The 17510-nt window shown below is 46.1% G+C and overlaps 1 protein-coding gene across 1 annotated transcript in view; it reads right to left on the minus strand.

Annotated features, from left to right (window-relative positions):
- LOC109886052 (probable C-mannosyltransferase DPY19L3) overlaps positions 1–17510 on the minus strand; it is a 47844-nt gene that overhangs the window by 13462 nt on the left and 16872 nt on the right. Inside the window, exons 9-13 of the mRNA XM_031809462.1 lie at positions 16565–16696; positions 16309–16410; positions 12178–12251; positions 11285–11443; positions 10265–10393 (exon numbers count right to left, since the gene is read on the minus strand). Coding sequence (XP_031665322.1) covers positions 10265–10393; positions 11285–11443; positions 12178–12251; positions 16309–16410; positions 16565–16696 — 596 coding nt within the window. The remainder of the gene's footprint in view (positions 1–10264; positions 10394–11284; positions 11444–12177; positions 12252–16308; positions 16411–16564; positions 16697–17510) is intronic.

Here is a 17510-nt window from a genome sequence, read left to right on the forward strand (position 1 = left end):
AGAGAGAGAGAGAGAGAGAGAGGGTTTGGAGAGAGCGAGAGAGAGAGAGAGAGAAGAGAGAGAGAGGGTTTGGAGAGAGAGAGGATTTGGAGAGAGCGAGAGAGAGAGAGAGAGGGTTTGGAGAGAGAGAGGATTTGGAGAGAGCGAGAGAGAGGGTTTGGAGAGAGAGGGTTTGATGAGAGCGAGAGAGAGAGAGGGGTTTGGAGAGAGCGAGAGAGAGGGTTTGGAGAGAGAGGTTTGGAGAGAGAGGGTTTGGAGAGAGAGAGAGGGGGGGGATTTGGAGAGAGCGAGAGAGAGGGGATTTGGAGAGAGAGAGAGAGAGGGTTGAGAGAGAGAGAGAGGGTTTGGAGAGAGCGAGAGAGAGAGAGAGAGAGAGAGGGTTTGGAGAGAGCGAGAGAGAGAGAGAGAGAGAGGGAGGGTTTGGAGAGAGCGAGAGAGAGAGAGAGAGGGGGGTTGGAGAGAGCGAGAGAGAGAGAGAGAGAGAGGGTTTGGAGAGAGAGAGGATTTGGAGAGAGCGAGAGAGAGAGAGAGAGAGAGAGAGAGAGAGAGGGTTTGGAGAGAGAGAGGATTTGGAGAGAGCGAGAGAGAGGGTTTGGAGAGAGAGGGTTTGATGAGAGCGAGAGAGAGAGAGGGTTTGGAGAGAGCGAGAGAGAGAGAGAGAGAGAGGGTTTTGGAGAGAGCGAGAGAGAGAGAGAGAGAGGGTTTGGAGAGAGAGAGGATTTGGAGAGAGCGAGAGAGAGAGAGAGGGTTTGGAGAGAGAGAGGATTTGGAGAGAGCGAGAGAGAGGGTTTGGAGAGAGAGGGTTTGATGAGAGCGAGAGAGAGAGAGGGTTTGGAGAGAGCGAGAGAGAGGGTTTGGAGAGAGAGGGTTTGGAGAGAGAGGGTTTGGAGAGAGAGAGGGGGGGGGGGGGGTTTGGAGAGAGCGAGAGAGAGGGGGTTTGGAGAGAGAGAGAGAGAAATGGAGGGGGGGGGGAATCAAATGAACAGGGGCAGGCCCACTCAGACGAAGGACAGATGGGTAGATTAAACAGAAAGAATAAGAAGGAGAGAGAGAGAGAGAGAGAGAGAGAGAGAGTAGATGTTGGTTATTCAGCAAAATTCCAGACATGTCCGGAGAGATATCCTCTTGAACAAGCAGCGGAGCTCACCTCATGGTGCTGAGCGCCAGGAGGCCGAAGAAGACGGTGTGTAACAGATTGTAGGCGACATCTGCCCGCATACAGATCGGCCTCTCCTCGAACCGGCCTTTCGGCGGCCGCCCGACCGCTGAAGAATCACTGAGAATAGGTCAAACATAGATGCATAATACATAAAAAAAGGCGAGAGAGACATTAAGCAGATTATTCCGTTTGTCTTTCACTCTCCTCTGAAAGGTTAACTGGTGTATTTGAAATGAGAATGTAATGATTAGCTTGTGGGAGGGTTGAGTGCCTGGGTGTCCAGACTGGGTTCTGATAACTGGAATGACAACAGGACAACAACAAAAAAGGATAGGAGCAGGATTCTCTCGCTCACATCAAACAGGGAAGGAACAACACTGTGAGATGTGGACATGCTCAGATATTTACAGGGACTTAGGGAGAGGACTCAAGAGGATTGTTGTGATGCTGCCTGCCAACCACTACTATCAATATGTTGTAGTAGGTCTCCACACAGCTAGAGGATAACGAAACTGACAGCAGCGGCATTCGAGCGGCTAAATCAAAGTTATATGTGCAGACTCCTACGGTGTCTCCTCCTCATCTACCTCCCCGTCAGTTACGAAACTGTCCAAATAAAGCATATACAAATACAAAAAGGAGAGCCTCTTTACTAATTATTAAGAAGAAGAAATAATGAATGTCTAATTAAAAAGAATTATTATGTGATAGATGTGTGGGGTTACCAACAAGCAACCTCTTGAACTCTACTCTATCTCAGTTTTTTTTTTTTGCCAGATAAGACAGGCCTCAGCATGACAGATGGTGAAGGAATTTAAGGAAACAGAATGAAGAAAATGAATGACAACACAACAAAATGTGGATAAGTATTGCAATAGCCATATGGGATTAAGGCTGAGAGCGCTTGGAAGCCAGGGACCCGTTCTGTCCGGGTCATGACTCAACCCATTTGTGGGCTGTGTCCGAACGTCATTCTCAGTCCACAGCTACAGAAGGAAATCCACCTTACCAGAGGTTGGCCAGTGTTAACAGCGCCAGCATCACCAGGAGCACAATCAGGGTGACGAGGTAAGGGTATGCCAGCAGAGTGCCAGCCAAGCGGTCAAACGTGTCCAAGGGAAGAAGCCCAAAGGCTTCCTCACACAGGTAAAGACTGGCATCGAAATCTCTGAGAGAGACAGAAAGACACACACAGAGAGAGAGAGACAGGGAAAGAGAGAGAGACACACACAGAGAGACAGAAAGGGAGAGAGAGACATACAGAAAGAGACAGAGAGAGAGAGAGACACAGAAAGAGAGAGACACAGAAAGAGAGAGACACAGAAAGAGAGAGACAGAAAGAGAGAGACAGAAAGAGAGAGACAGGGAAAGAGAGAGAGACAGACAGAAAGAGACAGAGAGAGAGACAGGAGACACAGAAAGAGACACAGAAAGAGAGAGACACAGAAAGAGAGAGACAGAAAGAGAGAGACAGAAAGAGAGAGAGAGAGACAGACAGACAGACAGACAGACAGACAGACAGACAGAAAGAGAGAGAGAGAGAGAGAGAGAGAGAGAGAGGAGAGAGAGAGAGAGAGAGAGAGAGACAGAAAGAGAGAGAGAGAGACAGAGAGAGACAGAGACAGAAAGAGAGAGAGAGAGAGAGAGAGAGAGAGAGAGATGTTGGCAAGCTCTTATTACACTGTGCCTTTGAGAATTGACATAACAGTTGTTTCCCTCAGTTTGCTGGATACTTAATCTGAAATACCACAGCACATTTCCTCCGCGTGTATAAATAATATTTAATATGCGATCAATGAAAGGGGTTTTATCATCTCAGGATTCTACACTAGGTAAGTCAATTAGTGAATCACTTAAACCTGATGAAAGAAGTCAGTGCATTCTACCTGGTAGGCCCCAAGCCAAATTTGGACTTGATGAATTTAAAGATGTGTTCGTCAGATCGGGAGCTGCAACGCTTGCTTGTACATACATGAAGACACACAAGGAAAATAGATAAAAGGGTCAGGTTATGCATGTCTGAGTCAACATGAAACAGCCAGACATTTTTTTTTAAACATTCCTTAAAATGCAAGTTAACGTAATGTACATGACAGACACATAGTTATTCCCATGTAGGTTTCAGTTACATGCTGCATTTTGAAACAGCTGGAATTACAGTACCCGTCAGAAGTTTGAAACACACCTTCTCATTCAAGGGTTTTTCTTTGTTTTTTACTATTTTCTAACATTGTTAGAATAACAGTGACGACATCAAATTGACGAAAAAGAAACACCAGCGATGCACGATATACCAGTGGAGATATATCGGAATCGGACGATATTAGCTAAAAATGCCAACGTCGGCCCAATGTCTATTACAACGCTGATGTCAAAGCTGATGTGCATACCTATATGACGTAATGACGCCACGTTAAATTTTGCGCTACACTTGCAACACCTAGCCCACAATGTCTGCCTTGTGGATCGAGCAGTCAACAAGTCGAGCAGTCATTTGAAAGAGTAAGAACATTTCAGAGAGACAACTCAAAGGCGAAATCCATTAACGCCAAATCCATTGCCCCTTGACAATCAACCGTTCTCTGTCGTGGGTGATGTTGGCTTTCACACTAACGTTAACAAGTGCGCTATTTTTTAGATGTTGCCCTACCGAAGTTACACAGTAATAGCGTCACTGCTATTAGCTTCACGACTGACATTTGGACCAACGATATCAGCCAAATGAGCATGCGGAGAGTCTGACATCACAGTGGGTTGTCGAGGATTTCGTACTGAGGAAAGTCGTATTGCATGCTCATGAATGTGCTGGTTGTCATACCGCTGCTGCCATTTCAATGGCATTTGAGAACATGTGTGAAACATGAAACACACCAGCTAGGTCCATTAGAAAACTGACTCGAGGAAATAAGCTCCTCAACTGTGCCTGCAGCAGACGTGATGCCCTCTGTCATGGCATTGAAACGCCTGCTCAACAAAACCGCTGACACAGGCTGTGAGTAAGCGATTTTGGTGGTATTTCTCTCTTTACTGTGTCACCACCCTGCTTTATGCTATGTACTTCGATGCAGGACAAGAAACAGGGTTTACGTGAAATGTTACATACACAGTTGAACGAGATGTAAAACAGGACACAGTGACAGTGGGCACTGAGGGAGAGAGGCCACGGACAGACAGAGCTGAAAACTTTACTGTTTGACATGTATGATGAAATCCTGGTTGAGAATGAAACGACTGGAACTAATGAACAATGAAACAGCACAGCAAGTAAGTGAAAGAATAGTGTAGTTTCGAAAGAAAAAAAGTTTTACCCCTTTTCTCCCCAATTTCGTGGTATCAATTGGTAGTAGTTACAGTCTTGTCTCATCGCTGCAACTCCCATTCGGACTCGGAAGAGTACGAAGGTCGAGGGCCATGCGTCCTCCGAAACACAACCCATCCAAGCCGCACTGCTTCTTGAGACAATGCCCATCCAACCCGGAAGCCAGCCGCACCAATGTGTCGAAGGAAACACTGTACACTTGGCGACCTGGTCAGCGTTGCACTGCGCCTGGCCCGCCACAGGAGTCGCTAGGGCGCGATGAGACAAGGATATCCCTGGGCCTCCCGGTCGCAGCCAAGTACTGTAGGTTTTGATTATGTTTTACTGGTAATGGGGACATACGTAAATGCCAACAAAAAAACTTTTTGGTCAGTGTGGTGTGTGTGTAACCTTTATTTAACTAGGCAAGTCAGTTAAGAACAAATTCTTATTTACAAATGACGGTCTACCCCGGCCAAACCCGGACGACGCTGGGCCAATTGTGCACCGCCCTATGGGACTCCCAATCACGGCCGGATGTGATACAGCCTGGATTCGGACCAGGGACTGTAGTGATGCCTATTGCAATGAGATGCAGTGCCTTAGACCGCGGGAGGTCCATGTGCGTGTTAACTATTTAACTGTCCTAGAATGCTTAAAAGGCCACGATTATTTTAACTATTGGGGGTTTTTTTTGGCAAGGAAAATATTGGACATCGGTATTGGCCAAAAATGTCATAGCGGGTGCATCACTAAATAACACAAATGGAACCAAAAAGTGTTAAACAAATCAAAATATATTTGAGATTCTTCAAAGTAGCCACCCTTTGCACTGATGACAGCTTTGCACACTCTTGACATTCTCTCAACCAGCTTCATGAGATGCATTCCAGATGCACCTGGAATGCATTTAAATTAACAGATGTGCCTTGTTAATTTGGGAATTTCTTTCCTTCTTAATGCGTTTGAGACAATCATTTGTGTTGTGACAAGGTAGGGGTGGTATACAGAAGATAGCCCTATTTGGTAAAAGACCAAGTCCATAATATGGCAAGAACATCTCAAAAAAGCAAAGAGAAACAACAATCCATCATTACTTGAAGACATGAAGGTCAGTCAATATGGAACATTTTCAAGAACTTTGAAAGTTTCTTCAAGTGCAGTTTGCAAACACCATCAAGCAATATGACGGAACTGGCTCTCATGAGGACCACCACAGGAAAGGAAGACAGAGTTACCTCTGCTGCAGAAGGTAAGTTCATTAGAGTTACCAGGAATTGCAGCCCAAATAAGTAACAGACACATCTCAATATCAACTGTTCAGAGGAGACTGTGTGAATCAGGCCTTCATGGTCAAATTGCTGCAAAGAAACCACTACTAAAGGACACCAATAATAAGAAGAGACTTGCTTGGACCAAGAAACACGAGCAATGGACATTAGACCAGTGGAAATCTCTCCTTTGGTCTGATGTATCCAAATGTGAGATTTTTGGTTCCAACCGCTGCTTCTTTGCGAGACGCAGAGCAGGGGAATGGATGATCTCTGCATGTGTGGTTCCCACTGTGAAGCATGGAGGAGGTGTGACGGTGTGGTGGTGCTTTGATGGTGACACTGTCTGTGACTTAACCAGTATGGCTCCCACAGCATTCTGCAGTGATACGCCATCCCATCTGTTTGTGTGCTTTAGTGGGACTATCATTTATTTTTCAACAGGACAATGACCCAACACACCTCCAGGCTGTGTAACGGCTATTTTACCAAGAAGGAGAGTGATGGAGTGCTGCATCAGATGAACTGGCCTCCACAACCTGACCTCAACCCAAATGAGATTTGGGATTTGGGATGAGTTTGGACCGTTAGAGTGGAAGGAAAAGCAGCCTATGTGGGAAGTCCTTCAAGACTGTTGGAAACAAATTCCAGGTGAAGCTGGTTGACAGAATGTTAAGAGTGTGTAAAGCTGTCCCTCCCGGGTGGCGCAGTGGTTAAGGGCGCTGTACTGCAGTGCCAGCTGTGCCATCAGAGACTCTGGGTTCGCGCCCAGGCCGCGACCGGGAGGTCCGTGGGGCGACGCACAATGGCCCTAACGTCGTCCGGGTTAGGGAGGGCTTGGCCGGTAGGGATGTCCTTGTCTAATCGTGCACTAGTGACTCCTGTGGTGGACCGGGTGCAGTGAGCGCTAACCAAGGTTGCCAGGTGCACGGTGTTTCCTCCGACACATTGGTGCGGCTGGCTTCCGGGTTGAATGCGCGCTGTGTTAAGAAGCAGTGCGGCTTGGTTTGGTTGTCTATCGGAGGACGCATGACTTTCAACCGTCGTCTCTCCCGAGCCCGTACAGGAGTTGTAGCGATGAGACAAGATAGTAGCTACTAAAAAAACCACGAAATTGGGGAGAAAAAAATTAAATAAAAACACATTTTGAAGAATCTGAAATACATTTTGATTTGTTTAACACTTTTTTTTACTACATGAGTCCAAATGTGTTAGTTTTGTTTCATAGTTTTGATGACTTCATTATTATATACAATGTAAAAAATAGTAAAAAATAAAGAAAACCCTTTGAATGAGTAGGCGTGTCCAAACTTTTGACTGGTACTGTAAATGTTTTCACGATGTCCTCTCGATTCCTGTGTGCCTTTCTCCTGGCTTCTCCACAGCCCATAACACACATAGATTACTTGTTATTAATTCCTGGTGACAAGAGGAGGAGGAGGATGTAGTACAAGTCTCAGGGCTCACCTTGGCTAAATAATTAATAGTGAATGTTAGTGCAAGGACGAGGACGGTGTGAAGGAGCAGCTTTCCCAGCCGCGCTGTGAGACCACCTGTCTTCAGCCCTCTCTCCATGGAACACAAGGCAAAAAGACAAAGAGCTTTCAAAAACACAAACAGCATATCATGACCACAGATGTTGCACTTACTGTAAAGACTGTCAAATAAACCAGTCAAATCTCTGGGGTTTTAAGAGGAACATACAGTATGTGCTTGGGCTCACCTGGAAGTGCTTGACAAAGAGAGCGGCCACAATGAAGCTGAGAGCCAGAGAGCCTAGGATCATGGAGTTACAGAACTGCAGCAGCCACACGGAGAGCAGGCTGCTTACCTGGACTAGGTACAGGCAGGTCACCTGGAGAGAGGTACCGGTAATGTCATTTAGCAGGCTCTTTTATCCAAAGCGACTTACATATATGAGCATACATTTTACATATGGGTGGTCCTGGGAATAGAACCCACTACCCCGGGCATTACGAGCACCCTGGTTTACCCACTGAGTTACAAAGTCCTCATCCTGGCTCGACCCTAACTAAAACGCTAACCTTAGCTTCATGTCCACATCCTGGCTCAACCCTAACTAAAACGCTAACCTTAGCTTCATGTCCACATCCTGGCTCGACCCTAACTAAAACGCTAACCTTAGCTTCATGTCCACATCCTGGCTCGACCCTAACTAAAACGCTAACCTTAGCTTCATGTCCACATCCTGGCTCGACCCTAACTAAAACGCTAACCTTAGCTTCATGTCCACATCCTGGCTCAACCCTAACTAAAACGCTAACCTTAGCTTCATGTCCACATCCTGGCTCAACTGTGAACCTCAACTGCATGGCAAGCGGTACCAGAGCGCCAAGTCTAGGACCAAAAGGCTCCTGAACAGCTTCTATCCGCAAATCACTGAATCGCTTGCACACTGGACTCTACCCACACAGTACACTGACAGTCCAACACACACACACTACATAAGCTCACACATAATAACGACACACTCACAGACAGACACACTTTCACATACCCTGCTGCTACTATGGTTTTTGATCTACCCTGATAACCTAGTCCCTTTGACCCCTATCTACATGTACATATTACCTCAATTACCTCGTACCCCTGCACATTGACTCGGTACCAGTACTCCTTGTATATGCTATTACTCTGCACTGTAGGGAAAGGCCTCACAATTAAGCATTTCACAGAAAAGTCTACGCCTGTGGTATTTGGCGCATGTGACAAATAAAATTGTATTTGAACCAAAACCCTGAACCTAGCTTCATGTGCAGATCCCGGCTCAACTCTTAACCCTCAAGCCTTGATTGCTTGAGCTGCCATCCACAGCGAACGTGATCTCTCTAATATCATGCACAGGTCCTAAATCTGTGACGGATTGAATCTCGGCCTAGGAACAAAATAATGCAACATATGTTTGGCTGAATGCTGTGATAGTAATGTGCATGATGAGAGAGGAATGATGTCACAGACCTGTTCTGTGGAGATGAGGTCCAGACAGTCCAGGGTGAAGATGATGAGAGCCTGAACCAGCAGGATGAACTGATTAAACTGCCAGGTGAGGCAGAAACACAACGTGGCCAGGAACATCAGCCACAACACCACCTTCTGCTCACAGGAAAGGAGTGGACAGAAGAACACAGATCCCATTAGAAATCAGCCACTTGACCTCAAAACAACTTCTAAGATTAGACACTTCATTCGATAGTGATTCATTGTCTATTTCCACAGATGTTCTCTTCATTCTCCTATTCTGGTCTAATTGTATGCGTGTAGAGAACAGAGGAGATGATGGTGTCCTCTGCTAGGCGAGTGTCTACCTGCTGGATGGGTTTGAGGTGAGGCCTCAGGTAGCAAGTGATGGCAGCTATCTGGAGGGCGAAGAAGGGCAGGGACCAGTTCTCCCTGAGCGAGATGGTGAACTCCACCCGCGTTGTGTCCACTCTGGAACACAATCACACACATGGAACACTCAAGACCACCACCATTTAAAATGTCCATTCAGATCTTAGGTCGAAGGGGGAATTTTAGGATTGGACTTGTGACAGCTTGCAGTAGGTCATCAAGTTTGTCCAGTAGCTACAATTGTATAAACTGTATGCCAGTCTGTTTCTGCTCCCTTGCCAAGTCCTTATGGACTTGTGTCATGTTTAGCTTGACAATAAAGTAGGCAAAAGCACCAACAGATCTGAGACCAGACCAATACGTTTAGCCTTACAATGAATCATTAGTTGGGTGTGCATGGTGAGATGTATACCTGTTGAGGATGTACCAGACTCCAGTGAGAGCCCCTGCTAGCCAGGAACCACTGAGCAGCCAGCTGGTGATGAACAGAGCTATGACATACACCGCTTGGAGGGAAAACACTGTGTAGATATAGAAATACACTGGCTCCAGGTANGAGAGAGAGAGAGAGAGAGAGAGAGAGGGTTTGGAGAGAGAGAGGATTTGGAGAGAGCGAGAGAGAGGGTTTGGAGAGAGAGGGTTTGATGAGAGCGAGAGAGAGAGAGGGTTTGGAGAGAGCGAGAGAGGAGAGAGAGAGAGGGTTTGGACGAGAGCGAGAAGAGAGAGGAGAGAAGGTTTGGAGAGAGAGGATTTGGAGAGAGCGAGAGAGAGAGAGAGGGTTTGGAGAGAGAGAGGATTTGGAGAGAGCGAGAGAGAGGGTTTGGAGAGAGAGGGTTTGATGAGAGCGAGAGAGAGAGGGTTTGGAGAGAGCGAGAGAGAGGGTTTGGAGAGAGAGGGTTTGGAGAGAGAGGGTTTGGAGAGAGAGAGGGGGGGGGGGGGGGGTTTTGGAGAGAGCGGAGAGAGAGGGGGTTTGGAGAGAGAGAGAGAGAGAAATGGAGGGGGGGGGGGAATCAAATGAACAGGGGCAGGCCCACTCAGACGAAGGACAGATGGGTAGATTAAACAGAAAGAATAAGAAGGAGAGAGAGAGAGAGAGAGAGAGAGAGAGAGAGTAGATGTTGGTTATTCAGCAAAATTCCAGACATGTCCGGAGAGATATCCTCTTGAACAAGCAGCGGAGCTCACCTCATGGTGCTGAGCGCCAGGAGGCCGAAGAAGACGGTGTGTAACAGATTGTAGGCGACATCTGCCCGCATACAGATCGGCCTCTCCTCGAACCGGCCTTTCGGCGGCCGCCCGACCGCTGAAGAATCACTGAGAATAGGTCAAACATAGATGCATAATACATAAAAAAAGGCGAGAGAGACATTAAGCAGATTATTCCGTTTGTCTTTCACTCTCCTCTGAAAGGTTAACTGGTGTATTTGAAATGAGAATGTAATGATTAGCTTGTGGGAGGGTTGAGTGCCTGGGTGTCCAGACTGGGTTCTGATAACTGGAATGACAACAGGACAACAACAAAAAAGGATAGGAGCAGGATTCTCTCGCTCACATCAAACAGGGAAGGAACAACACTGTGAGATGTGACATGCTCAGATATTTACAGGGACTTAGGGAGAGGACTCAAGAGGATTGTTGTGATGCTGCCTGCCAACCACTACTATCAATATGTTGTAGTAGGTCTCCACACAGCTAGAGGATAACGAAACTGACAGCAGCGGCATTCGAGCGGCTAAATCAAAGTTATATGTGCAGACTCCTACGGTTGTCTCCTCCTCATCTACCTCCCCGTCAGTTACGAAACTGTCCAAATAAAGCATATACAAATACAAAAAGGAGAGCCTCTTTACTAATTATTAAGAAGAAGAAATAATGAATGTCTAATTAAAAAGAATTATTATGTGATAGATGTGTGGGGTTACCAACAAGCAACCTCTTGAACTCTACTCTATCTCAGTTTTTTTTTTTGCCAGATAAGACAGGCCTCAGCATGACAGATGGTGAAGGAATTTAAGGAAACAGAATGAAGAAAATGAATGACAACACAACAAAATGTGGATAAGTATTGCAATAGCCATATGGGATTAAGGCTGAGAGCGCTTGGAAGCCAGGGACCCGTTCTGTCCGGGTCATGACTCAACCCATTTGTGGGCTGTGTCCGAACGTCATTCTCAGTCCACAGCTACAGAAGGAAATCCACCTTACCAGAGGTTGGCCAGTGTTAACAGCGCCAGCATCACCAGGAGCACAATCAGGGTGACGAGGTAAGGGTATGCCAGCAGAGTGCCAGCCAAGCGGTCAAACGTGTCCAAGGGAAGAAGCCCAAAGGCTTCCTCACACAGGTAAAGACTGGCATCGAAATCTCTGAGAGAGACAGAAAGACACACACAGAGAGAGAGAGACAGGGAAAGAGAGAGAGACACACACAGAGAGACAGAAAGGGAGAGAGAGACATACAGAAAGAGACAGAGAGAGAGAGAGACACAGAAAGAGAGAGACACAGAAAGAGAGAGACACAGAAAGAGAGAGACAGAAAGAGAGAGACAGAAAGAGAGAGACAGGGAAAGAGAGAGAGACAGACAGAAAGAGACAGAGAGAGAGACAGAGACACAGAAAGAGACACAGAAAGAGAGAGACACAGAAAGAGAGAGACAGAAAGAGAGAGACAGAAAGAGAGAGAGAGAGACAGACAGACAGACAGACAGACAGACAGACAGACAGAAAGAGAGAGAGAGAGAGAGAGAGGAGAGAGAGAGAGAGAGAGAGAGAGAGAGAGAGAGAGAGAGAGAGACAGAAAGAGAGAGAGAGAGAGACAGAGAGAGACAGAGACAGAAAGAGAGAGAGAGAGAGAGAGAGGAGAGAGAGAGAGAGATGTTGGCAAGCTCTTATTACACTGTGCCTTTGAGAATTGACATAACAGTTGTTTCCCTCAGTTTGCTGGATACTTAATCTGAAATACCACAGCACATTTCCTCCGCGTGTATAAATAATATTTAATATGCGATCAATGAAAGGGGTTTTATCATCTCAGGATTCTACACTAGGTAAGTCAATTAGTGAATCACTTAAACCTGATGAAAGAAGTCAGTGCATTCTACCTGGTAGGCCCCAAGCCAAATTTGGACTTGATGAATTTAAAGATGTGTTCGTCAGATCGGAGCTGCAACGCTTGCTGTACATACATGAAGACACACAAGGAAAATAGATAAAAGGGTCAGGTTATGCATGTCTGAGTCAACATGAAACAGCCAGACATTTTTTTTTAAACATTCCTTAAAATGCAAGTTAACGTAATGTACATGACAGACACATAGTTATTCCCATGTAGGTTTCAGTTACATGCTGCATTTTGAAACAGCTGGAATTACAGTACCCGTCAGAAGTTTGAACACACCTTCTCATTCAAGGGTTTTTCTTTGTTTTTACTATTTTCTACATTGTAGAATAACAGTGACGACATCAAATTGACGAAAAAGAAACACCAGCGATGCACGATATACCAGTGGAGATATATCGGAATCGGACGATATTAGCTAAAAATGCCAACGTCGGCCCAATGTCTATTACAACGCTGATGTCAAAGCTGATGTGCATACCTATATGACGTAATGACGCCACGTTAAATTTTGCGCTACACTTGCAACACCTAGCCCACAATGTCTGCCTTGTGGATCGAGCAGTCAACAAGTCGAGCAGTCATTTGAAAGAGTAAGAACATTTCAGAGAGACAACTCAAAGGCGAAATCCATTAACGCCAAATCCATTGCCCTTGACAATCAACCGTTCTCTGTCGTGGGTGATGTTGGCTTTCACACTAACGTTAACAAGTGCGCTATTTTTTAGATGTTGCCCTACCGAAGTTACACAGTAATAGCGTCACTGCTATTAGCTTCACGACTGACATTTGGACCAACGATATCAGCCAAATGAGCATGCGGAGTCTGACATCACAGTGGGTTGTCGAGGATTTCGTACTGAGGAAAGTCGTATTGCATGCTCATGAATGTGCTGGTTGTCATACCGCTGCTGCCATTTCAATGGCATTTGAGAACATGTGTGAAACATGAACACACCAGCTAGGTCCATTAGAACAACTGACTCGAGAAATAAGCTCCTCAACTGTGCCTGCAGCAGACGTGATGCCCTCTGTCATGGCATTGAAACGCCTGCTCAACAAAACCGCTGACACAGGCTGTGAGTAAGCGATTTGGTGGTATTCTCTCTTTACTGTGTCACCACCCTGCTTTATGCTATGTTACTTCGATGCAGACAAGAAACAGGGTTTACGTGAAATGTTACATACACAGTTGAACGAGATGTAAACAGACACAGTGACAGTGGGCACTGAGGGAGAGAGGCCACGGACAGACAGAGCTGAAACTTTACTGTTTGACATGTATGATGAAATCCTGGTTGAGAATGAAACGACTGAACTAATGAACAATGAAACAGCACAGCAAGTAAGTGAAAGAAATAGTGTAGTTTTCGAAAGAAAAAAAAGTTTTACCCCTTTTCTCCCCAATTTCGTGGTATCCAATTGGTAGTAGTTACAGTCTTGTCTCATCGCTGCAACTCCCATTCGGACTCGGAAGAGTACGAAGGTCGAGGGCCATGCGTCCTCCGAAACACAACCCATCCAAGCCGCACTGCTTCTTGAGACAATGCCCATCCAACCCGGAAGCCAGCCGCACCAATGTGTCGAAGGAAACACTGTACACTTGGCGACCTGGTCAGCGTGCACTGCGCCTGGCCCGCCACAGGAGTCGCTAGGGCGCGATGAGACAAGGATATCCCTGGGCCTCCCGGTCGCAGCCAAGTACTGTAGGTTTTGATTATGTTTTACTGGTAATGGGGACATACGTAAATGCCAACAAAAAAAACTTTTTGGTCAGTGTGGTGTGTGTGTAACCTTTATTTAACTAGGCAAGTCAGTTAAGAACAAATTCTTATTTACAATGACGGTCTACCCCGGCCAAACCCGGACGACGCTGGGCCAATTGTGCACCGCCCTATGGGACTCCCAATCACGGCCGGATGTGATACAGCCTGGATTCGGACCAGGGACTGTAGTGATGCCTATTGCAATGAGATGCAGTGCCTTAGACCGCGGGGTCCATGTGCGTGTTAACTATTTAACTGTCCTAGAATGCTTAAAAGGCCACGATTATTTTAACTATTGGGGGTTTTTTTGGCAAGGAAAATATTGGACATCGGTATTGGCCAAAAATGTCATAGCGGTGCATCACTAAATAACACAAATGGAACCAAAAAAGTGTTAAAACAAATCAAAATATATTTGAGATTCTTCAAAGTAGCCACCCTTTGCACTGATGACAGCTTTGCACACTCTTGACATTCTCTCAACCAGCTTCATGAGATGCATTCCAGATGCACCTGGAATGCATTTAAATTAACAGATGTGCCTTGTTAATTTGGGGAATTTCTTTCCTTCTTAATGCGTTTGAGACAATCATTTGTGTTGTGACAAGGTAGGGGTGGTATACAGAAGATAGCCCTATTTGGTAAAAGACCAAGTCCATAATATGGCAAGAACATCTCAAAAAAGCAAAGAGAAACAACAATCCATCATTACTTGAAGACATGAAGGTCAGTCAATATGGAACATTTCAAGAACTTTGAAAGTTTCTTCAAGTGCAGTTGCAAACACCATCAAGCAATATGACGGAACTGGCTCTCATGAGGACCACCACAGGAAAGGAAGACAGAGTTACCTCTGCTGCAGAAGGTAAGTTCATTAGAGTTACCAGGAATTGCAGCCCAAATAAGTAACAGACACATCTCAATATCAACTGTTCAGAGGAGACTGTGTGAATCAGGCCTTCATGGTCAAATTGCTGCAAAGAAACCACTACTAAAGGACACCAATAATAAGAAGAGACTTGCTTGGACCAAGAAACACGAGCAATGGACATTAGACCAGTGGAAATCTCTCCTTTGGTCTGATGTATCCAAATGTGAGATTTTTGGTTCCAACCGCTGCTTCTTTGCGAGACGCAGAGCAGGGGAATGGATGATCTCTGCATGTGTGGTTCCCACTGTGAAGCATGGAGGAGGTGTGACGGTGTGGTGGTGCTTTGATGGTGACACTGTCTGTGACTTAACCAGTATGGCTCCCACAGCATTCTGCAGTGATACGCCATCCCATCTGTTTTGTGCTTAGTGGGACTATCATTTATTTTTCAACAGGACAATGACCCAACACACCTCCAGGCTGTGTAACGGCTATTTTACCAAGAAGGAGAGTGATGGAGTGCTGCATCAGATGAACTGGCCTCCACAACCTGACCTCAACCCAAATGAGATTTGGGATTGGGATGAGTTGGACCGTAGAGTGAAGGAAAAGCAGCCTATGTGGGAAGTCCTTCAAGACTGTTGGAAACAAATTCCAGGTGAAGCTGGTTGACAGAATGTTAAGAGTGTGTAAAGCTGTCCCTCCCGGGTGGCGCAGTGGTTAAGGGCGCTGTACTGCAGTGCCAGCTGTGCCATCAGAGACTCTGGGTTCGCGCCCAGGCCGCGACCGGGAGGTCCGTGGGGCGACGCACAATTGGCCTAACGTCGTCCGGGTTAGGGAGGGCTTGGCCGGTAGGGATGTCCTTGTCTAATCGTGCACTAGTGACTCCTGTGGTGGACCGGGTGCAGTGAGCGCTAACCAAGGTTGCCAGGTGCACGGTGTTTCCTCCGACACATTGGTGCGGCTGGCTTCCGGGTTGAATGCGCGCTGTGTTAAGAAGCAGTGCGGCTTGGTTTGGTTGTCTATCGGAGGACGCATGACTTTCAACCGTCGTCTCTCCCGAGCCCGTACAGGAGTTGTAGCGATGAGACAAGATAGTAGCTACTAAAAAAACCACGAAATTGGGGAGAAAAAAATTAAATAAAAACACATTTTGAAGAATCTGAAATACATTTTGATTTGTTTAACACTTTTTTGGTTACTACATGAGTCCAAATGTGTTAGTTTTGTTTCATAGTTTTGATGACTTCATTATTATTATACAATGTAAAAAATAGTAAAAAATAAAGAAAACCCTTTGAATGAGTAGGCGTGTCCAAACTTTTGACTGGTACTGTAAATGTTTTCACGATGTCCTCTCGATTCCTGTGTGCCTTTCTCCTGGCTTCTCCACAGCCCATAACACACATAGATTACTTGTTATTAATTCCTGGTGACAAGAGGAGGAGGAGGATGTAGTACAAGTCTCAGGGCTCACCTTGGCTAAATAATTAATAGTGAATGTTAGTGCAAGGACGAGGACGGTGTGAAGGAGCAGCTTTCCCAGCCGCGCTGTGAGACCACCTGTCTTCAGCCCTCTCTCCATGGAACACAAGGCAAAAAGACAAAGAGCTTTCAAAAACACAAACAGCATATCATGACCACAGATGTTGCACTTACTGTAAAGACTGTCAAATAAACCAGTCAAATCTCTGGGGTTTTAAGAGGAACATACAGTATGTGCTTGGGCTCACCTGGAAGTGCTTGACAAAGAGAGCGGCCACAATGAAGCTGAGAGCCAGAGAGCCTAGGATCATGGAGTTACAGAACTGCAGCAGCCACACGGAGAGCAGGCTGCTTACCTGGACTAGGTACAGGCAGGTCACCTGGAGAGAGGTACCGGTAATGTCATTTAGCAGGCTCTTTTATCCAAAGCGACTTACATATATGAGCATACATTTTACATATGGGTGGTCCTGGGAATAGAACCCACTACCCCGGGCATTACGAGCACCCTGGTTTACCCACTGAGTTACAAAGTCCTCATCCTGGCTCGACCCTAACTAAAACGCTAACCTTAGCTTCATGTCCACATCCTGGCTCAACCCTAACTAAAACGCTAACCTTAGCTTCATGTCCACATCCTGGCTCGACCCTAACTAAAACGCTAACCTTAGCTTCATGTCCACATCCTGGCTCGACCCTAACTAAAACGCTAACCTTAGCTTCATGTCCACATCCTGGCTCGACCCTAACTAAAACGCTAACCTTAGCTTCATGTCCACATCCTGGCTCAACCCTAACTAAAACGCTAACCTTAGCTTCATGTCCACATCCTGGCTCAACTGTGAACCTCAACTGCATGGCAAGCGGTACCAGAGCGCCAAGTCTAGGACCAAAAGGCTCCTGAACAGCTTCTATCCGCAAATCACTGAATCGCTTGCACACTGGACTCTACCCACACAGTACACTGACAGTCCAACACACACACACTACATAAGCTCACACATAATAACGACACACTCACAGACAGACACACTTTCACATACCCTGCTGCTACTATGGTTTTTGATCTACCCTGATAACCTAGTCCCTTTGACCCCTATCTACATGTACATATTACCTCAATTACCTCGTACCCCTGCACATTGACTCGGTACCAGTACTCCTTGTATATGCTATTACTCTGCACTGTAGGGA

The sequence above is a fragment of the Oncorhynchus kisutch genome, linkage group LG3 (assembly GCF_002021735.2).
Source record: "Oncorhynchus kisutch isolate 150728-3 linkage group LG3, Okis_V2, whole genome shotgun sequence".
Lineage (NCBI taxonomy): Eukaryota > Metazoa > Chordata > Actinopteri > Salmoniformes > Salmonidae > Oncorhynchus > Oncorhynchus kisutch.